Raw genomic sequence first — 23,589 nt, 5'->3', positions numbered from 1 at the left:
AAGCCAGACTACGTACAGACCTGCACAGACACAGAAAGGCCAAGAAGGCTGAGTCTGGTCAGTGCCTGGCAGCCCCACATCATGAGGGCAGTACAGCAAAATGGCACAGGGCATTTGGCCTTGACACAGGGTCCATGAAGCACAGCACAGCCACCAGAAGTTTCCACACTGCTCACCCCTGTGACACCTAGCCAGGGTCCAGACCTGCAAGGAGCTCTGGTCCAACACCCAAGACAGAGCACTGCACACTCCATTAAGCAATCAGTATGCTGCTGCAAGGCTCAACCAAGACCAGGCAGCTGCACATGGTCCCCAAAGGCCCACAAAACAGATTTAAACCCGGAGTTTGCACGTCTGGCTTTCTGCCCATACACATGTATACCAGTCATTGTAGCATGCCCCACTGCAGGCTGCAGACACAGCTCTGATGGAACAGCCTTGCAAACAAGGCACAGTGCAAGCTGAACTGCCTCTACTGAGCCTGCAAAAATGCAGACCACCTGTCTGCAGCACAAAACCTTGGCACTAACATGAACAAAATGGCTGCAGATGCCCACTCATGCACATTTTCCTGCATGCCTCCAAGCATCCTGAAGGCTGTATCCACCTCTGAGAGCTCCTTCCAAAGAGTCTCACGGTTTCACAACCTGAGGTTCCAAGAGACAAACAAGAAAGTTAAAGGAAGAGATTGCAGCTGTAAGGTCCAGAAACACAGTGTTAAAAAAACCCTCACTGCCTCTGTAAATACTCTGTACTGAATCAATCCACTACAACCTAAAGCATTGCCCTTACTTTACTTCCAAAAATAAAACCTAACCCTGCCTCCCCTGAGAGCCACAGAATGTGCAATCCCCGGAGGAAGAAGTAGAGCAAACTTTGTTAGAAACAGTGCTGATGTTTCATCAAAGTTGCCATCAGCCTGTCCAGAGTGGCTGCGCAGAAGTGCAGCCACACGGCAACGAGCCTCTGTGTAACACATACAAAAGACTCCACTAGAGTCTGGCATACGGATCCCCAGCCCCCAACTCGGGCAACGAGGGCTGCTACTTTTCCCAGATCCCTTCTTTTATTTGGGGCCAGGTGCTGCACTTCCCACAGCATTGATGCCAATCCAGAGTAACTCTGCTGATTTCAGGGGATATCCCTTGGTTCACAACAATTTTGCCAAATCAGGATTTGGTATTTTTTTCGCATTCGTCATGGCTCCATTTTTATCCTGCGGTATATGGCTCAAAAATTCCTCTTTATATTTGGCAGGAAGGGCTTAGACAGTTCTCATCCTGAATCTGTGGTCCTCAGTTTTATTTTAAACATTAAAAACGGATGTAAGAAGCATCTGGAAAGCTATGGGTCAAAGCAATGATCCAGCCTGCAAACTTCAGCTCAGATTCTGGCCTTGAAGACCAGAAGAAGGAGAAATGCAAATAAAGAGCTGAAAGGCATTTTAGGTAAATCATGTTTGTACAGTACCTAGCACAGTGAGGTTCTAGCCTGGAAAGGGCTGAGAGGCTACGGATTGCCCACATACAAAGGTATCTAGGCAAATGCCTACACAGTTAAATGTGAATCCCATCAAAAGGAAAACATTTGAAGAACAGACAGATACAGAAAGGTGTATGAAGACAGATGCATAATCTGAATTGCACAGGGTAACTCTGAGTGCAAAGAAACGGGACTTTAAGTAACAGGAATACAGCCTGGGCCAGTTCCTCCTAAGCACACTGGCTGAGAGGAAACTGACCCGGCATAATAAACACTGCAAGTTTCCAGCTTCTCAAGGCCCTCTCAGTAGTTACCTGAAGGGGACAAAACACAACCGAGACAAAACCGGCTTTCCTTACCTTTAGCTGGAAAGGTTGAATTTCGTTCAAACTCTGGTTCCTGAGCTTTTTGGTGAGGATCTTCAGCATGGTACAAATCCGAGGAGCCAAGAAAGGGTTAAGCACACACACACGCACGCATCTGCATCAGCCGCGCCGCTGCCGCTACGCTCGGCGGAGCTGCGCGGAGCTCGCATCCAGAGCCGCAGGTACACGGCGGGGCACGGCTTCGCACAGCCCCGGCTCCGGCCGTGCCCCTGCCCCTCCGCACCCCGTCCTGCAGCCCTCCGCGCTGCCACGCACAGGGAATCCCTCTGCAAAGCCTACAGAAAAAAACTGAGCACCAAACTTCCTCTGCCTTCCACCCCCTCCTCAGTTACGCTTCAGAAAAGAGGGAGGTACCAGCTGGCAGCGTGCTGCAGAGGGACGAGAGACACTCGGCGCAGAGCGCTCACTGCGGGACGGCAGAGCTCCCTGGCCGAGGCGCCGGGCTCCGCTCATGGCAGCGCTGCCGCCCGGTCAGCCCCGGGCGGGCATCGGGCATCGCGCCCCGCCGCTACCGCGGCCCACAGACACCACCCCGGCTCCCTCCGGCTCCGCCGCCACGGGAAACTTGTACCGAGCGGCGCGGCAGCCGCGGCGCACATTGGCCCGACGGGGCGGGACGGAGCGGCACGGGGCGGGACGGGGCGGGGACTCCGCTTAAAGGGTCACCGGCCCTTCCCGGCCGCCGGCGTTCCTTGGGTCCCCGAGTTGCTCGGGATATGAGGGACTGGCAGCTGGCTCCGCGCTACCGCATCCTGGCTCGCAGCTCGCTCAGTCCAGAGATCCCACAACGGGATGCCGTGACCTGTCTGTCCTGCCCTCCGATCCAGAGCCCGATTCATAGGGAGGGCTCGGGGGTCCGGTTTCGAGTCCCTTGAGCCACCCCAGCAGCAGGGAAGTCGCCACAGCCCTTCCCCACAGAAACGCAGGCGCGGGGCCAGGCCGGCACCAGCTCCTGCTGCACCAGCCATTCTCGGGCACGAGCAAGGTGCCCCGTTTCCATGGGCAGTCCCTCAGCACCTCCCTGGCAAAACAGTCGGGAAAGTTATCAGGGGCTGACTGATAGGCTCCCGGCCACTTTGAACCCACAGGAAGGCGCCGACACGTTTGGCAGCAGCAACAACAAAGGGCTTTCACCCACTGCCAGCTCCGTGCCAGCGATGAACTCCCCGTGTCTGGGTGAAAGGTCCCTTTCGCCTATTCCCAGTCCCTGAGGGCCAGCAGAGCCTTTTGTCCCAACCTTCCTCCTGGGACAAGCCAGGGAGCATTGCAGAGGTCTCTGCTTGTGTACAGGTTCCAGGAGCGCAGGCTGGTTAACTGTGGGTTCCCAGTTCTCAGCCAGCAGGCCAGTAACAAGATAAGAGCACTCCTAAAGTGCTGACTGCGGGAAAGAGAGAGCACATCTTTGCTGCGGGGAAAAGGGCCTCGGTTCAGCTCCACTTAGCAAAGTATTTTTTCTTGAAGGAGTACAACAAGCAGAGAGTCTGAGCCAGAAAGCAATTTTTGCTTTTCAGATAGTGCCTTCTTAGAAGATGTCTGCAGTAGGAAACTGTCTCAGCTGTTAAACCATACTTGATCTGTGCATTCTGCATTCACACTATGGACTTGTTTTCACCTATTTTTCCCTGAGTTCACACCAAATTCAAATCACAATCCAACCTATGACTCTAAGCCACCACATATTGCTACAGGTACTTCTGCTTTTCTTATTGTATGGATTAAAAAAAACCAGGGAATACTGCACACGAGCAGATTGCTAGTCTGGCATCCTGCATCCAACAGGAGGGAGTAAAATGCTAACTGAAACTAGAAATCCTCCATAGAGATATGCAATGTTATATTTTGCTAGATAAGAATTATTCCTGAGACATAACCAATATATATTCTAAAGTCCAACAAGTGAGGCTCTCTAATAATTTTTTCCTTTTTTTTTTTTCCATATAAAGCAAAATTCCCTAAGCCTTTATTCATTCCTTATTTCAACTCTGGAGACACTGGCAGTCCTTCTAATGGTCTGTAAGATATAACCCATAAACCACAGTCAGCTTAAACTACTGTGTACAATTGCTTTCCCATTCAGAGATCAAGCATGAGGGCAGGCACATGCTAGGGCCCAGCTGTTTGTTTCAGAAGAGATGAAGCTGAAAAAGCTTCCTGAAACAGGGAAAAGCAGAACCTGCCATCCCAAGTGTAACACATCACAGGCTCTGCCTGAGCTCACCGCACCCCACTACACCACAGGACAGCAGTGGGGAGCCCAGCCTGGGAAGGGGTTGGCTAGGCCTCCTAACCTGCTCCAGGGCCAGGCCTTTCAGGGCAAGCAGCAAAAACAAGTGCTGATGAACAAGTTCTTTTTTGGGGCACTTGCAATTTGAGAGAAACTAATTCAGCAAATCCTGCTTCTGCAACCTTTACCTATATATGTTTCAGCAAATACCTGCAGAGCAGCTGTTTCTTTCTTGCTTTGTATTTCATATGACCAGAATCATCAATCCACAGCATCCAGCATCTTCTCTGAGTGAGGCACAGTGACACACTGCTGCAAAGAGCAACAAGCAATTTAGCAGGCCCCCAGAGGAAAAGAAACCCTCACAGAAAGCAGAGCTACAGCCTACTGCTGCAACCCTTAGGTGATCTGTGCCCTGAGGATGAGGTTCAATGTGCTGAATGGGTTCCCAGTAGATGACAAGTCACACTGCTGCATCACATAGTGGAAAGAAAGCTTCCTGAGAGGGCTGGACATGTTGCTCCTCCACATACAGGTTGCAGAACACTCCCGAGTAACTTCTACCTGAGGACAGCAAAATATTTTCCAGGAGTAATTCACAGTATTATTCCCAAAGAAAAACCCAAGTCAGAGAAGGTTACTTGACTTTCTGAAGGTCACTGAGAAAAGCTGTGGAAGATTCAAGAATAGAAGTGGTACCCCCTGCCCCTAGCTGTATGTGCCCAGACTGTAATCTAGCCTGTTACTAGATCACACTTCTGGAGCTATGCAAAATTCAGTGGTTTCTGTTCCCGAGCATCTCATGTGATCACTCTGCTCTGGTTTTGGTTCCTGTGGGCTTCTCACCCCTGGAGTTTTGATCTGCCTACTGGGTTCAAACCAAATCTCAAATCTCAAACCTAGTCCAAATTTCCTCTGGTCACATGATAAAAGCGTGAAAAATGCATCACACAACATTGAGGGTAGACCCACATGCCTGCTCCAGCATTTCTTGAAGAGCTCTTTAAGTTCCTTCTGGCCAGACCAGGAGCAGAAAGGAGGCAAGGGGCAAGTTTCCCTGCAGGAACACATGGCACTGAGGTGGCAGGGGACTGTGAGCTGAGGCAGGGTGCTGGTTCACTTCCACGTGTTCCTGCCCACTGCTGCCATGGGGAAGACATCGCTGGATGTCTGCTGTGCCCCATCTTGCTTTCCCCTGGAGACATTCCTCTGTGGGAATCCTGACCAAACAGTGCAATGAGAGACAGGCAGTAGGGGTGAGACAATGCAGAGGGGATTAGTTTAATGCACAGATTCCCTCTGGGCTGTGTTTCCTGCTGTGCTCAGAGGACAAGCTAATGCCTTCTGCAGTTTATCCTGCCCAAGGTGTACCACTGACACTGCCAGGTGCAAGAACAGGAATGTGTGTGGGTGCAGAGAGCCTCATTAGGCAGGCCCGGCCAAGCCTTCTCAAAAGGAGAGATGCTTTTTTCACCCTTTGAAGTCACCTGGGGATTTGCTCGCCCCTTGTTACACACTGAACCTCTTTTTGGTCTCCTCTTCCCACACACCGTGCCGTAACAGGCTCATGCTGCATCTGTGCACACACGGATGTGCACATCGCGAGGCTGGAGGGAAAAACCAGCCAGGGAAAAGCTTCAAGTGCCATCTGTTGGGGATCTCTCCTCATTACACCGAGGGAGACAAGGCTGAGCTGGAAAAACCCCATCTGTTCCTGCTTGCTTATGACCCTAACTGCGTGGTGTCCAAGACAGACACTGGATGTACTGCCAGCGCCAGGCAGGGAAGGAGCATCTGCCAAGGAAAATGCTGAAAGAGAATAGGAGGGCAGGAGCAGAATGAAAGCTGAGCCTGGAGCTTGCTTGGAGGAAGATGTGAACCCAAAGCCAGGCACATCTTGAATGGTGCTCCAGAGCAGGGGCATCCACCAACAGATTCAAACACAGTCCAGTGTACGTAGATAAAAGCAGAAGAGGACAATCCACAAAAAATAATGAGAATTGTTCTCAGAATAGTATGTCTGACAAAACAGACAAAGGGCACCAGGCCTTGTCCCTAGCCAGCCACCAATCGCTTCTAGCAGGAACCACAGTGCATTCCTCCTGCTGGTGTGTGAGTGCTGAGCCTGTGGGCTCCTCCAGAGGGGATCATCTCTGGCGCGGCCCCTGCACAATGCCTGCCTTAGCACAGGCCAAACCAAGCTGAGTCGCCACCACACAAGGCACAAACACCCCATGGCACAGCTGCAGGGGTGAAGCTGCAGCACACACAAGGGCTCTCCAAGCTCTGACTGTGTGGTTTTATACCAGGAGGATGGGACAGGCACTTGGGAAACAGATCCCACACAGGAAGGAGCCCTTCACTAAAGCTGTAAGCAACCAAAGGTGAGAACTGCCCACCATTATCTTAAAGCCTACAAACTGTCCCAGAACTGAGCCAGCTGCTGCCATGCAAACACTTTGGACATTCAGGGAGAATCAAGAAGGGCTGGTTAAAGGTGCCTGAGGGTAACAGCTATTTGTTCTCTTTTACATACGTATCCTTTAGACTCATCTGAGCAATGAAGTACCTAGGATACGTGTTTTGGCATACGCAGGTTTTGACTGCCATAGAAGAGAAAAGAAGGAAAAAGAAAATTGAAGAGATGCTGTTTGATAGAGAAACAGGGACTGCTCCAGCACAGCTCACGTGACATACATAATAACAAAAGACAATCCTATCAACAGCACTGCTGGGCAGCCCCATCTCTGTTATAATTCCCTTGCTGCCCATTCTCTCCCTGCAAATTGCTTGCGCCAATTGGAAATTCAGCATGTGGCAGATACAATGAGAGCCTGAGAGAGCAGGCATTTACACCGTGCTTCCCCTTCTGGTATTGCAGATGTGTGCTCCTCTGCAAGAGGGCCTTGAAGGGCCCCCTGACACCCACTCGGTATCAGGCTGCTGGGACAGCACTCACAGCTCAGCTCAGGCAGCCAGAAACTCCAGGGTAGCAGGGCAGCTGGGCTCCTCAGAAACACAAGCAAAGAGAAGCAATGATTTCTGCTTTGGGTACCTTCTTTCTAATCCCTGGAGAAGAGGAATTGTCTCACCTGACCTTCTTTCCCTCAAATACAGTCACTGCAACTCACTCACATCTCTTCCTTTTCAAATGCCTTCTCAAAACCAGTCCTCAGCTGGGATCACACAGTGCTTCTGAGCCCTGCCATGCAGTCAGGAGCAGCCAGTCCAAATATGAAAGAAACACCCAGTCTGACCCCACAGAAGGAGCTGACCAGCTCCTCAGCTGCCTCAGACCTGAGGTCTTTAGGTCACAGACAAGAAACCTCAAACTATAATGCTTAGAAGGGCAGCAACAGAGGAAAACGTCCTAGGGTCCTGCAAAAATGAGAAACTTCAAAAGCAAAAATGCTAGGAAATGAGCACACACAGTCTCTGAAGAGGAAGGGGGGAAATATTATTGTGGTTCCTGGTCTGATGGGGGGAAATTCCTTTCTGGAACTTCCTGGCTGCCCAGACAGCCTCTGGGCTTATCCCAAGTGTATAAATAAAACACAGCTTTCAACATCAAAGAGGTTTCCCAGTTCCTCTAGTCAAGCACCCCATCTAGATATGTATTTGTGAGCAGCTTCAGTGCTTCTAAGGGAAATGAAAAAAGAGCCAGGTCAGTATCATCAGGGAGAGAAGTTCTAGGAAGAATTTTCAGGACGTGCATGTTTGAACTTGATGCCTTAATGCGGGCACAATGCACGCATGAGGAGAGCAACAGCCAGGCTACACCCATGCTGGGCCATCCTAGGCAACTCCGGGCCACAGGGCCCCACTTTGAGCCTGGCTAGACCTCTCAGACTGCCATCACGTGAGCAGAAAACACCAGCCAGCACTGGTGATATTTCACAGAACTGTCGGGACCCCCATCTGCTCCTTGCAGGGTAGGGAAGGCACTTTTGGGTCTGCTGAAGTCAGTGTGTGAGAAGCTGTGCTGCTGAGTGGCTCAACATGGCAGGGAAGGCTGGGAGAGGAGCAGGAGCAGCGCCTGAGGCCTCTGCTGGAGTGACAGCACAGCAGAATCCTCCAAGAAAGGCTAGCAGGTAAAATACATGGTCCTTAAAATAACTGCAGAACTGCAAATGATGGAGGATTTGTGGCCACAAACCAGCCAGAAGCAAACGGAAGGGGTCTAAGCATCCAATAAAACTGCACTGTGAGGAACAGAAAAAGATAACTTGTCTTCACAAGCCTCTGCCTCAAAAGCCCAGATTGCTAGACCAGCCAAGGAAGGAGGGGCCTTAGAAGATTTTGTAATGAGAATAAATCACAAGCATGCTGTTTATTCCTTGCTTTCTAAACTCTGTGATTGCACATTGCACCTGTACCTCCTCCCCATTCTTCTAGAGGCCAAGACCAAATGATTAAAATTTTATCACTTTCCCACATAGCTAAGGACAGTTATTTGCAAGCAACTCACCAGAAATTCCACTTGAAACAGCTCTCTAGGCTGTGTAAACAAGGATGAAAACAGCCTTGGGAGGGAGGAAATGAGATCTGGCATCAGAAACCGTGAGCTCTGCATGCAGTCACGCCAACATTACAAAGGGTCAAAAAAGTGGGGCAAGCTGGCAAGAAAAAGATGGGCTAAGACAAAGGGCTGATAAAGGGCGGGGGGTGAGATATTTTCATGGAGATCTTATCATCCATCATTCCCTCATTTCTCTGTGTTTCCACTCGTGAAAAGCCTCTCGCGTCTTGTCCCCGACTCCTTCCGTGCCTGCATTGCCGCCGGGCGCCCCCAGGGGGCGCAGCAGACCGCGGCACGGCGCTGTCCCGGCTCCCCGTGCCCGGCCGCTCCGCCGGGAACCGCGGCATGCGGGACATGCAGGGCGTGCAGGGCATGCAGGGGGTGCAGGGGATGCAGGACATGCAGGGGATGCGGGGCATGCAGGACATGCAGGGCTGCCGGGCTGCCCCAGCTCTGCGGCCGTGCGTGTTGTCCCGGCTGGCCGAGGGCACAAGCGGCAGTACCGCAGCAGCAGCAAGGAGCTCCTTGATGTCGGCGAGCACACGCTCGGGCAGGAAATCGCACTTCGGTAACCAAAGGTCTGGGTGTCTCACGCAGTCTAGCCAGGCTGCTGCTCCAAGTCTTCACACACCGCCAGCCAGGTTGCTGCTTAATGGGAATTGCTGCTCCCAGGCTCTGCCAGCCCTCTTGGTGCAGAAGATCAGAGTGAAAGGATCAGGCCTGCCTCCAAATCCCACCCTAGGATGACCTCCCTTCATTGGGGTGCATGAGAAGTAGGCATCAGAGCCTGACACAGGTTACAGCCCCACACCAGGCTCTTAGCCCTCAAAGGGACACCAAAGTCCGGTCACACATCTGACTCCACTCACAGGAGGCAATGCAGAGAAAAACTCTTCATCTTAGCTTCCACACCACAGCCAGTATTCCTAGAGGTATTAATGAATCATTTTCTGGAGTCTGTTTTTGAAAAAACTCTCCTCTTTCTCAGCCAGATCTATTCAGATGTGTTCTGGTTGCCCTCTAGATGGGAAATGGGCCCAGATACACAGCACAGAATCCCCTGAATAAACCTGCTCACACACCACAAAGCCACGCATGTAGCAGGCGTGTGGGACTCCATCTCTGGGAGGCATGCATAGCAAATGGCAAGAAATACAGGACAGACAGATCCCATCTAAAGGATCAGATGTTCATCTCGTCAGTTCCTATCCCTCCTCTTTTCTCCCTTGTAAACCCAAGGGATGACTTCTGAAGAGCCAGATTAATTTGGTTATATACGGCAGACACTCATCATACCCACAGATAAATGGAATTTCAGTATACTTTTGCCCACTTCCTTACTGCTAATGTCACCACAGTGCACCATCATCTCAATATCAGAGCTGTCCCAACACAGCCTGTGGGTGGATACCCAGGTCACATAGTGCACAGGAGAGCAGCAGTCCCACCAGATGGACTGGAGCTGCACAGATCAGAAAGGACGCTCGTTATGTCAGCGTTGATCTCAGCCCTTCAGCGTTGATCTCAGCCCTGGCCGTGCGTCCTGACACTAATGTGGTGGCTGCATTGACAGAAATGAAACTCAGGCTACGGTAAGAGTCGGGCTAAGGAGGTGACAGACACAAAGAGTTAGGAGGAAGAGCTATGATTAGACCAGACAGATGGGTCAGGAAAAGTATGTGACTGGGAGCACTGCAATTAGCATCCTGTCCAAAGGAGTGTTGTTCCTGCGTTTCAGTGCAGTTTGCTGCTGTCAGTCAGATGCTGTGCTGTTCTTCAGAGAACATAAAAAAGCTCAAAGCTCAAGTACATGCTAGAAACTTAATAGCACCATTCCCAAGAGATGTAGCACCCCAAGGATCAGTGTAACTGAATACACCTGCAGGGGTGTTCCTTTCAAAATGTAATCAGTCCCCCCATAATTTCATACAGCAATGTAAGTGTAATCTTAAGATCTCCAGGTTTTACCTGAAGACAAAGGAAGCTATTTTCTATGAAGCCTGAAGAAAATTAGCCAGGCTTTGAAACATTACTGGTTTGTATGGTTTCATTTTCATATCTTCCCTTTTATGTGACTTTCTCCTTAAAAATATTTTAAAAGTGTTAATTAAACAGAGCTCACTATTGTTATATGCCACTGTCATGAAGATAGTGATAATAAAACTGCATAATTACAACCTACTTTATCTTCCAGCAGATTTTTGCTATTTAGGGAAAATACTAAAGGGTCATGAACACCAGAAGGCAAGGCTTTTTAACCGAGGTGATAGAAGATTTAAAGGCTCAAGGCCCATGTCCACAAAAAAACCCCAAGGTTCCCTAAAATGGATCTTGGGAGAAATCAACTACCTAAGTCCAGGCATGCAACCCTTAAAACCCTGCCTAATCCCCTGGGCTCATAGACTATGTCTATACCAGTAAATTAAACGTGCCCAGGACTGTTCTCTGGCACCGAGAGCCCTGGCACAGGATGGCTTGCACCAATAACATTAAACTCTTTTATCCTTCAAGCAAGGCATTTGGATCCAAGTGGTTGTTGGGAACGGCCCCTGGCCCACAGTAACTCCCTCAGTTGTGCCTGGGAATTGTCTGGAAAAGTGTTAACTGGCACAGGCCAAAACCATGGCAAGAATAAATTAAATGGAATCAGCTATTAATTTCTAGACGATGGAGTCGTACTGCCCCAGATTTATTGATACAGACATTGCCCTAAAATCCCATTCTGTGGACATGTATTATCTATATATACTTATATACTGTCTATAAAATATACATTTATGTAGAATATTTTGCTTTCATATCGAATACTTACAGGCATCAAGTTTGGTCTGCATAGGAAGCATTTCTTGGCAAAAGTGTGACAGATAGGTGTTTATGTTGCTGGTTGACCAGCCACCAGCAGTCTTTCCTTTCAAGTGTCTCCATTCCAAGTGTCCCCATTCCAAGTGTCCTTTCCAGATAATGGAAATTTCTAGCTTCTCAGACACTGCAATTTTATTGAGAATAATTGGAAACCTTTGGGGGAAATTTTCACACTGATTTTCACAACTGGAGTGTCTATTTGTCCATGCTTAGAGGTGTTTGCCTGGAGATTACCTTCGCTTTTTGAGGCTTCTGAGGCTGTGAATCTCTAACTGTTTCATGTCTATCTTGCACATAACTTGGCAATTCCCAGTGTAAAGCCCAGGACTCTGCTGTGACTAAGAACCTTATGTCCACCTTGACAGACAGGAACCTGAACCACCAGCTCTACCGGCTCCTTGTGGTAAACAGCCCTGCAGCTCTTCAGAGCCTGAAAGCCCTTGCTCTGTCCTGTCTGCCTGACATCAGGCACACTATGTCCTTTTGCAGAGACAACTGGGACATCCAGGGATGATGGGATTGGCACAGCAATCATGGGACCATTCCTGTTGCACATATAGGTCCTTCAGTGTGTCCCAAATTACAAAGTACGCTTTGATTTCCCATGGCATTAATAGCTAGTTTTCTCTAAAACTAGTCCAGCCAAGTCAAGTGGAGGCATAGGGTATTTATTTACAGGCTTAGCTTTCAAACCACTCATCTGTAGATGGGATGGCATCCTCTGTCCATTCAGCGATTTTGCTTCAGCAGTGCAGTCTTGACTTCTACAGGAAAGAGCTTCAGCTGCATAGTCAAAAGCCCATTCTGCTTAAAAGAAAACCTTTCATTCATGTCAGCTTGTCCATTATATTTAATCATGTGCTTGTTCATATAAAACAATATACTGTGCACATGTTAGGTGCAGAGCACAGCCTCTGAAGGGTTTGGACAATATCCAGATGTAGGCTATGTTTCACTGTGCCAGAAGTGTATGAATCCGAATGAGCTAAAACTCACAGCCTTAAGACCTGACTGCCCACGGTGTGCAATGCTGGGACACTCAGAGAAGGCTGCTGCTCTGTGCAGTGGATCTGTCACGCTGGCATGGCAGTCTGAGCTTGGAAAGCCTGCTCAGCAGGACCCTGGAGCTGACCTGCCAGGCCCACCAGCCACGCCAATGCCCTTCAACCAGCACATACATAATGGATATATGACCATCCCAGCAGGTACATGGGGATGTGTAGTGGTCAGGCTGGGGAACAGCACCCCTCCAGCCACACTTGGTGGCTCTGAGGGACCCACGGAAGCAAAGCCCGGGGCTTTGTCTCCCACAGCCCACAGTGATTGTGAGCGGGAGAGCACATCCTCACAGCTGGAGACCTGAGCCAAGAGCCGGAGCAATACGCTCCGTGACTGATGCCGCTGAGTCAGAAGGAAATGACCCAGGCGAGGTGTCCCTGCAGGAAGCGCCGCAGGGCAGAGCGGCAGGCGGGCACGGCCAGGCCGGGCCAGGCGCCGAGCCGAGCCGAGCCGTGCCCATGGCCGCCCGCCAGGGGGCAGCCGCGCCCCGCGGCCCGAGCCGCCGCCGGCCCCTGGGCCCGCGGGAAGGACAGAGAGGCAGGGAGGGCCCTGTGGCCACAGCCGGGAAAGACCGAGCGGCAGGCAGGGCCCTGTGGCCACAGCTAGGAAGGAGCGAGCGGCAGGCAGGGCCCTGTGGCCACAGCCGGGAAGGAGCGAGCGGCAGGCAGGGCCCTGGGCCCGCAGGAAGGACGAGCCCAGGCCCCTGTGGCCGCAGCCGGGCCCTGGCACCGAGCCCCGGGGAGCGTGGCCTCGGCCGCCTCCTGCGCCCAGCGCACGGATGCCGGGCTCGGGTTTGTGGCTGCCTTCACACACTCTGTTCTGAGCTTTCCTCATCCCGACGCAATCCCTTCTGGTAACAGTTGGGACATTGAGGCCGATTGCAAGACGCGTGTGCGGTCCCTGCCAAGATTTTCCCATTGTCGCAGCTCGCTGAGTTCCTTCCCCTTCCTCCACCCACCAAATCCTGCTGGGTTACTGGAAAAGCTGCAGTCCAAATGTACCAGTGTCTTCAGGCCACCTATCGCATAAAGGGATTTTTCCGGGAAAGGCACATAACATAATCACAGCCATTCCCGACTTCTTTGCCATTTGAAATGTCTTCTTTTCCACTCCTGAAAAGTGGTGGTAACCTATTTCAACAGCACGCTTTACTAGAAAGGCAGCAAATAAATAAATAAATAAAATTAAAAAATAAAGTTTGGTGGATCTGTATTCTTTAAGCGGCAGGACACAGCCGAGCCGGCCAACCCAGTCCACACAAACCCCACTCCTGTCACTAATTCTGTACTTCATGATGACAGCCAGAGGTGTGTAGATTGCCTAGACAGTATCTCCTCCTCCCCACAAACTTTAGGAAATTTGGGAGATGCACACAACAGGATGTGACAGCACCAAGCAAACAAAGCAAAATAAAAACTCCACACAAAATAAAGAAAAAAAAAAATGAACAAACCACCTCCTCCAAAAAAAATGGGGAGACAATATTCTCTGGGATTCAGAACAGTAAGAATCAAAATTTCTGTATTACAGGGTGAGTTTTCATTTTCAAATCCTTGGTCACTTTTCTTAATCTCTCTGAGCCTCATAGTTTTCACTATAGCACCATTTTACCCACCTGCACAGTGGCTGGTGCATTCTGGTGAAGGTCATTATAAAGGCAGGCACTTTAATTACATGTTTAAAGTGACAGTTGGATCTCTTTATGATCGTGACCTGAAGGAAAACCAGACTACCTATTAACTAGAGGCGGAGAACATTCCATTAATGAAGGCACAGAAGGAAGGACTGTGAAATTCTTATTCTCTTTCTTAAGGACAGATTATTCTGTACTTCTTCATAAGCCAATTAGTTTTTAACTGCCTTGGCTCCCCAAACTGCAAAATGGAGAAAATGCATATTGCACAGAAGCAACATGAGATTTATTTATTTATATAAATAACACTGTCAAGATTCTTGGAAATTGCCAGATAAAGCATGCCACATAAGAACAAAGTAAATAGGACCAAGAGCTCTCATCATGAAGCAAGTAGGAAAATTTTTTGTCTTTATGATGCTGAGAAATACAAGGAATGAACAACCTTCTCACATTGTGCTTTTCACTCTCTTGCTGAGCATTCCCTGCTAGATAGAACTCAGAAGGACTCAGATGTTTTCGTCTTAGCACATCACACACAACCCTACAGAGAGCAAAATGCAAACAGAGAAACAACCAGAAGCTTTCTTGTACCATCAAAGATGTAGAAAAAGGGGTAAGAAAAGGTGGCAAACCACAAAGTTTGCCCAACAGAGAGGCCAAAACAGGGAAGAGAAGTATCAAAAGCAGCCACAGGCATCTGAGAGGAAAGCACAAGTGAGTGGGAGGAAGACAATGCAATAATACAAAAATAAAGTCCCTGGCCCATTTGGGCGTGTTCAGATTAAAGGGCAGGGGCAAGCCAGACTGACAACCATCTTGGAGCTCTTCCCCAGGGAGCAAGGCATTGGGTGGTTTTTGTATATAATAAAAAAGCTTTAGGCATTTCTGTTCATGCCAGCTCCCTTTATTGAGCTGGCATCTTCCCCCAAGATGGCTTTCCCCAGCAGCCTTACCTGAACCCTTAAGGCAAGGGCTGCTTTTTCCCTGCCCACAACAGCAGTGAGAGACAACATCCACCATCACACCTTCCTCCACCATTGCCTGCCCCACTAGACCTACCAAGATTTCTCTGGTTTTGGCCATTGTGAGGACAAAAGTCACAGTGTTTAGTCACATCTCAGGCAGTCTCTGTGCCCCCACTGACCAACACATGAGAACCATTAAGTGATGCTGGCCAGCTGCACTGCATCCTCACAAAAGAGCTCTCCAGGAGCCAGCTCTGCACACAGTACCTGTAGTGGTGCAGACTGGAAAGGCAATTAGGAAATCTCCCTTCTGTCTCCAACTGCAGCAAAAATGCACACATGGGAATACCCTGGCATGCTTTTTTAATGACTCTTAAAACATTCAGTTCTTTCTCTGCAATTCAGAGTCCTCTGCATCCCTGTAGCACCCACAATGTAGGTGGATTCAAAGCCCCTACCCTTGCCTAAAACTTTTCTACAAGAAGTCATCCTCACAGCCCCATTCATTCAATTCTCCTCCAGTTTTGGCATCTTCCATGCACTTCTGGAACCTCAGGACTCCTCCTTGTCTGAGACCTCACAATTTAAGAGCAGGCCCTGTAGCTTTGCTTTTCTCCACTCTATTTGTGAGCTATGAGAACTGGACTAGTGGGAGCCCCTGGACTCCAGACTTGAATCGTTGGGAGAAGCAGAGCAACCCAGAAAACACGAGAAAAGCTGACAGCACTTCAGGCTTTTTATGCCTCCAGGTAGCAGGAGTGTGATCTGACCCCATCCTGCATGAAGAATCTCCAGCCAAACTGCCCACTATTCTTTAATGAGATGCACAAGGCAGAAAGGACACAGCCTGGTTTCTCCCAGAAGCTCACCAGGTTGATGGCAGAGTGCCTTTGGTCTAAAGTGATGGGAAAAGCCTGAGAATCACTACTGTTATTTCTCATGGCTCAAAGATTCACTAGGAAAAACTGGTCCCTTTGCTTTCCTAGATCTGAGGAGCTTAGTTTGACTCCAGAGAGATTAAAGGTGCTGAAATGGGAGGGAGGGAAGGATCTTACCATTAACAAAGGGCTGGTTGCAAGTCTGGGGTTGCAAGTCTGGGGAAGGAGTATACTCCATCATTAAGATATCTGCGTTCCCTCTGGGAAACCTTTGACCTGAAGTAAGGATCTGAGTTCAGTGTCATTCTTCAGGCGGTAATTAAGCAGAAGGCTGGTGGAGGAAGCAATCTCTTCCATCTCTCTCTCTTGCTTATGTCTCCATAGACATCTTGCACCACAAAACAAAAGTCTTTACCTGTGGACAACCCTTACCAATTGCCAAGTGTTGGGAAAGCTGTGACTTCAGGAACTGTTAAGAAAAGGTCACTGAATTGCTAAAATCTAACAGCATTTCCATCACATCCAAAGCACAGCAGCCAGTTTGCTCTCTGCACCTCCTTCCCTAGCTACAATAAAGTGGGCAGCCCAGCAGTTAATGCTGGCAACTCAGAGTAATTGAATTTGCACAGGGCCCATTTCCAGCCCTGCTATTGTGCAAGTCTGGGAAAGGCACCAATTCTCCCTGTGCTCTCTCCCCCACCCCCCGAGTGAAACAAAGCACCCATCAAGCAGCAGGCTTGCTTGTCTGAATGAATTAATAGCTGTAGAACAACCTGAGTTCTACACAGGACCATCAAAGCCATTATGAGGACTGATGCTGGCTATCACCCCCTGGTTCAGAGAAAAAAAGGCTCACAGAGGCTACATCAGGCAACTGCAGAATGACCCAGCCTCAGGGAAAAATTTGACATCATGCAGATACCTAACAGTAACATTTATCAATCAGGACTTACATAGACTTGACTTGAACCAGGCAATCTGGAGTTTGTAGCCATCCTCTTAGCTCCCAAGGCCCGGAGCCTTAAAGGATTTAAGCACCTAAATAACATCAGCAGCCTGAAACCTAAATACCTTTGAAGAGCAGGGCCTCAGGATTAGCCTGCTAACCAGAAGAGTCTAGCTTCATGCCACTGGGAACACCAGCCCTGATGTTTCACCTGATACTTGCAAAGAGGCAATTGAGGATTGAGAACCCACCTTGTTAATTAAAGCAGGGTAGTATCTTGCCTCTTAATAGGGAGATATAATCAATGTTAATCTTCTGGGCGTGCTACTAAATATCCAAAGGGGATGTTTGTTTTGCAATTTTCCTCTTCCTTAATGGCAGGCAATGGTAGGCTTTTCCCTACCCTGCACAATCAGCCACCCTGCAAATCACACCTATAAATATTTTGGCTTGTTTGATAGCTGTAGCATTTCAGTGTCTTTCAACTCGAGCTTCCCCTCAACCATTATTCGTTGGTCCTCATGGCAGAGCTTTTGAGCTGATGTCCTCCTGTGAAGCTACACGTGCTGTGAGCTGTCATGCTCTTTTCCTCATGCTCTGGATTTCAGGCTGATCCATACCACATACCTGAAGGAGTAGCAGCAAAGGAGAGCAAGTTCCTGCCTTGGGTAACTCAGAGAAGATGCAAACCATTTGCCTGAACCACCAGGCAGTGCAGAGATGTCCAGCTCTGACTGAGGAAGATGCATGGGGTGGGGAGGCAGGGGAGGCTGAAAAAGCAAGTAGGGAAGGAAGGGGATAGGATGGGTAGTCAGGAGAAGGACACAGGGAAACAAGGCAGGGGAAGGCAGAAGAAAGAAAGGCAGGATGTCTAGGAAGAAAAAAGGTTTGAAATGTAGGAGTGGGATAACTGGCAGAGTGGGCATGGCCTAGAGTCAAACGTGAAGTCTAGCTGAGGAGCCAGTGTACATGGAAGAATGAAGATCATGTGGGCAAAGGCAGTTGTGGCTATGGATGGAAAATCGAGTTATTGATACACTTAGATTCCTGCCAGCCAACTCCAAAGTGGCCTTAGCAAGGGAAAAAAAAAATAATCTGCTTTCTACAATGGAGCTTGAGAAATCTCAGATACACATCTGGAGAGGACATGTCTAAGGTGACTGGAGAGGATGAAATGTTGTAACCTGGAGACTTCTCCTACACATAATGTCTGGGAGACTCGAGGATAGTTTGTTAGTGCAACAGCAGCAGATGGTGCCATTAGTATTTCTGGAGGGAGAAGGGTACAAAGGGTGTGCAGAGAATATGGATGGATTGAAGGAAAAGCAAAGCTGGTACTGTTGTTCCTGGCCTCTTGGGCAACCACGGGCGAGTGGCCCAGATGAAGGCAGATTTGCTGCAGGCATTACAGCTAATGCCATTTTAATTTCTGACATGTCTGACTAATGGAAAAAGATTTAACATGTATTTATTCACTGTCACTAACAATACTCCAGCAGATGTGGGGTAAGGAGGATAGGGCTGATCAATGGGGGAGGGTGGAGAGGACCTGCACTTTTGTAGAGACTGAAATGTGATGCTTACAAGCAGAAAGACTCTCTCCTAATAACTGCCATGAAAACCTGCTGTCAAGTGTCATGTTGAATCAATGAGACTATAGGCAGAGACTGAGAGAGATCTTTTACCTAAGAGTAGCCCAGTGGATGGAAAGTAATTGCACTGCTCTGGCATTGCCTGAACTTGACAGGTTCTCACTAAGAACAAATATCCTTTCCCTGCTCATGAAGGAAAGGTTTAATCTCATTTCACTCCAGGTGAGTATGTTCAGTACAGTGAGTCCCTTTGCCACTGTTAGCACTCATGTGTTAGCCATGGGTGGTCTTCTGTCAGGTTTTAATCTATTTCACAAAGTCTGTAGGAAATGTGAGGCAGTAGGTCAGATGAGAGAGCAACTGGGTGCATCATTTTCTTCCCCCTCCTCCGACGTGTTGCAAAGCAGTTCACTGGCTCCTGTCTTGTGCTTATCCCTTGTCCCTGCATGGGGAGCCTTGGATCTGCAGAGAGGGCTGGCAGAGGACATTCTTGCCCCCAGGCTGGATGCAGCCTTGGTGTACAGAGTGTGCAGGCTGTACAGATTTGCCCCTGCTTCCACACTGTGTGACATGGAAGATAGGCAATACACCATGGCTCCCTGCCCTCCCTTGGTGAACCTGCTCTGCCTTCTGCTGAAATAACAGAGGGGATTTAATGCTCCCTGGGCCAGGGGTGACCATGAAGTCCTGACTCCTCCAACCCAAATGGGATTCTGGTCAGTAAATCATGAAACAATAGGAGGTTTATTTTGTTCACAGTATGCAGCTCTGTCCCTATGCTTGCTAGAGATGGGCTCACACAAAATGCTAAGATTCAAGCGTCCATGAGCACCAAGGGAATTCACATTCAGATTAGACAGTGCTTGGATGCTTTGGTGATTGGCACCTTAGAAATTATATAGATAGACAGAGCACAGTGGAAATAGATGGGACTTTGCAGCTTTGGCTCTTCTCTGCTAGTTATAATTATTTGAGATGTTGTTTCACATCACATTCAAGCTCCTGTGCAGATAGCAGCGGCAGAGAACAAGAGATCTCTGCCACCTAGGAGAGGATTATGTGGATATGACAATGTTCAAACCCAGTGGGCTCTGCCACGCTGCATTATTTAAGCCCAGTAACCAAATTTAGTAACCAGCCCCTGAGGCGCTGAGAAAAAAACACAGCTTCCAGAGCGCCTTCTCTGCAGCCCTGTTGGCTTCCTCCCTTAAAGGAGCCACCAGCTTTTCTCTGCCTCCCTCAGCCCCACCAGCCAGGCCTGACCTCCCACAATGTTCCCACAGGAGTGCCTTGCACAGGTGTAACACATGACCCAGGTACAAGCTGTCACACACACTGTGAAGCCTGGAGAGCCCAGTGCAGAGGTACCTGCATGGGGACAATGAGCCATCCCAGCTCCAGGCCTTCAGGATGCAAGGCAAAGAGGCTTCATCTGTGCAGTGAGGTGTGAGCTCAGGTATAGACAGAACAACCCTACAGGCAATGCTCAGCCTGTCTGGACCACTGGCTGCTTCCCAGCTGTAGTTCTGTTTTCCATATCTGTGTGTACTCAGGCTCCTAGTGCAACCCACTCTGCTCAGAACTGGCTTTCACCTTTTCAGAAGCTTTGCAGCTCCATCTAAATCTGTGCAAAAGCATGCCTGCTGGTAAAGTGTGTGGACAGAAGCAATTTTGGACATACAAACAGGCTCAGACTTGTACTTGGGTGAAGACCTGTCCTTGCCTCCCTTGCCTACCAAGTGCTGCAGATGATGGAGAGAGGTGAGCACAGCTCTAATTCTCACCAGCTCTAGCCTCCCTTCAACAGCAGAGCTTTGTCACTGCTCCACAACGTCACAATGACAAACAATGGCACTTGTTAACCAATTTTCAAAAGGACTAAAGCCAAGGGAGACAGGGAGGCTTGGGCAGACCCCCTGCCAGCATCTCAGACTGTAGGTCACTGTCTTGTGTTCAGTGAGCAGGTGCTATGCCACAGCAGGCGTTTGACTGCCCAATTAGATGGGAGTGCCCCAGTCCATGCATGTGGCCAAGCTCTCTGGAGCAATCTAAGGAAAGGAGAGGTTGAACAGAGTAAATATTTAACTTGTGCTGTGCCAAATGCAAACACATGTGCACTGTGGTGTTTGTCATCACAGGGCCCTGATCTCGTATGTACACTTGAGGAAACACAGCTTAACTCCCCACTGATTCCAGCAGAGCTGGCTTGAGAGATGCAGAATTTACCTTGGCACGTGAAGGGGTCATTTCAGTAAAACCCGAGCTCAGCCTCAGGGAGCCATGAAATAGTGTTGGGACCTGCTGGTACCGTAGGTGACTCCTGCCACCACGGCTATTAACTGCAAGGCGTGTCCTCTCCACCCCAGCAGTCGGACGCCACTGCCTCTTAAAACTGTCTGCTGTCTCTTAGATCCCTCCCTGGCCTTCTGCCCAGAGCCCCAGAGGCAGAGACTGGTGTTTACAAACAGTCTTTTAAACCGTGTGTGGAATGAGAAAAAGGAGCAAGCCCATCTGAATGGCCCTGGGAGGGGCAGATCTCATCAGAGCTTGCACGGAATGTCTTCCAGAGCCACCTTTCTTCACTGAGAAGAAAGTTCTTCACCCAGCTCTGTCTGAGCTGTAAGGCCAGGGAACAGTGGCAGTAGTAAGGGAGCTCTCCAGGCAGTCAGGGTACCTGCCAGATGCATCTCCAGTGAGCTGGGCCTCTCAGATTGCTGCCATGCCAGGAAGCATACAGCAACGCTGATCATAAAGACCAGCTTTGCAAGGAAAAGAAGATTTTGGGGTAACAGCTAGTCCACAGGCATGAAATCTCTGCCATCTTGTGCCATTCACAGACGCCAGATTGTGGATATTGAGGATTGTTCAGGCTTTTTGATTTCTGTGGTGGTGATGTTGTTGTTTATGCAACTCTCAGCCTGGCCAAACTCAGAAATGGGTTATTTATCACATACCTCGAGTGCCATAACACATATGGCCTATTGCACCAGTGCCCCTAAGCTGCCCCTACCCCACAGCCATTTTATCTGTAAACCACAAGCTCTTTCCCAGTATTCCTATTGTTCAAGTGACCAGCAGGGCCTGTACCAGCACTGGCCTCTGGCAGATGGTCCCGGCAAGCAGGCGACACCCAGTGTGAACTGAATTCTTCTCCCTCTGTGAGCCCCTGTGCCCAGTCAGCTCTTCCCTGCACCACACAGACCCCCAGCAAGATGCTGCGAGTCTGTGCCAGCAAGGATGGCAGTACTGGCTGCCATGTGGACATTGGTCCTTGGAGAGCTGTCCTCATCCAGCACAGGACACCAGACGCCTGTCAGCTGCTGGCTGGCTCCTGCTGCACAGTGCTGGGTGTGACACCCCAGAGCAGGGTCATTTTCTGTAAAGCAAATTTATTCCAGTCCTTTTTGAGGTCCTTTTTCTCCCCCTCTCCAGGGGGAAACTCTCCAGCAGTGCTGTTGTGGGACAAGTTACTCTGCCAGAACTTTTTAAACAGTTGCCCATGGGGACATAGTATGCTGGAAAAACAGTCATTTAATTCTGGTGTGATCACTTCAGTTCTCGAGCCTGGCTTTTTCCCTCCTTCCCACCCTCCCATCCACTGGAAATTAGCTTGCTCAATTCAATTGCAAGCTCTTTGCAGCAAGGATGAGAGGGCTGTGGTAGCCCAGTGCTCCTCACTGCTTTAAACCAGTGGAAAAGTGTGCAAAGCCAGTGTGTGGCCTGCTCTTGGGAAGGGATATGACTCCCCAGCCCTTTCTGCAGACCCATATGGAAATACAACTGTGAAAATAAAAATAACAGTTCTGGTGAGAGCACAGCAAAGACTTTCAGTGGCCATGACTAACATTAAACCACTTGGCAAAGTGCTTCTCCCTTTCTGCCTTTCCTACTCTCCAGGAACCTCAGGAGGGGCATAACTGGAATCCCTGTCTGGGAAAGGGGAGGACAAAGAACATGTAGATGCCCAGCCTGGGATTTCCTACAGCTACTGCTCACACCAGGCAGACAAGAGCCACATGCAGCAGCTCCAAAAACAACTCGCAGGAAGGGAAAGGCGTGAGATTGTTTGTGTGAAATGTATACATCAGGACTGGCTGAGGGCAGCCCAGACCTCTGCTTCCCTGGAAGTAGAAGCAAGGCCTGGGGTTTTGCCAGCAGTGTGCTGCCACCCAGCCTGCTCTTATGCTAGGAGGATTTGTCTGCAGCAGCAAACATCTAGTCAGAGGAGATTTTCAGGATGGGTTGCTTGGCAGGGAGGGAAGGGGTGAGTGGGAATAGAAGAGGATAAACCTGTAATGTTCCTCAACTGCGGTACAGAAGCAGCCTCAGATTTCCTCCTAGGGCTCAAACTTACCTTGGCAGAGCTCTTATCTGTGCTCAGCCATGCTCACGCACCAGGGAAGAGCCACTGCTGCCTGGTGCACCAAGCCCTTCGTGGGACTGCAGACTCCATTCTCCCTCTGCCCTGATGCAGTTACAGCCTTCCTCAGGGCTGAGGTGGTGGCAGCTGAAAGCCACAGCAGACACGTGGCTGCAGCAGATCCAGACAGAAAGAAGCTGCACTCTGGCACAGGCAACATGAGGCGGTTGCCAGTGGGGGAAACTGGCAACCAGTTTCTTAGGGGTTAGAAGTCTGCTGATTGCCTTTACACAGAAGCAAGCTCAGGTGGCAGAGCCCTTGTTGAGTAGTTGAGCTCTGTCCTGTCTCCTCTATTCCACAGAGCACGTGCCACTGGTGTATAGCCCTTCACTAGATGGCTTCACCAGCTGTGGCCCATCATCAGCTGCTGGGCAGCAGCCTTCCTTCCCAGCCAGGTATCCTCTCAACAGCACTAAACTCCCTGAGAAGAAGGGAGCAGGGGAATAGCACTCTTAAAGCAGTCTGCCCTGTAAATCATGACCTCAAATATTGTTTGTACTTAAATCCAAAAGCAGGGAGAAGACTATCCTCTTCATATTTTTTTGTGGGCAGTCAATAGCTAACCTTTGGGACCCAGCTGCTTACGAGAGAGAAAATTTCTGAAAGACAGCAATAAAGAG

General features: G+C 49.6%; 1 protein-coding gene across 3 annotated transcripts in view; it reads right to left on the bottom strand.

The window, feature by feature from the left end:
- Window positions 1–2,438, bottom strand: part of LOC132071087 (uncharacterized) — a 60,527-nt gene extending 58,089 nt beyond the window's left edge. For all 3 annotated transcript variants that reach the window (XM_059468390.1, XM_059468391.1, XM_059468392.1), the window contains exon 1: window positions 1,842–2,438. In XM_059468390.1, the coding sequence (XP_059324373.1) occupies window positions 1,842–1,910 (69 nt within the window). In that variant the 5' untranslated portion in view covers window positions 1,911–2,438. The remainder of the gene's footprint in view (window positions 1–1,841) is intronic.
- Between the last annotated feature and the right edge of the window lie 21,151 nt (window positions 2,439–23,589).

This window comes from Ammospiza nelsoni, chromosome 3 (genome assembly GCF_027579445.1).
Source record: "Ammospiza nelsoni isolate bAmmNel1 chromosome 3, bAmmNel1.pri, whole genome shotgun sequence".
Lineage (NCBI taxonomy): Eukaryota > Metazoa > Chordata > Aves > Passeriformes > Passerellidae > Ammospiza > Ammospiza nelsoni.
Note: the sequence above shows the minus strand (reverse complement) of the source record. Positions and strands in the feature narration are given on the sequence as shown.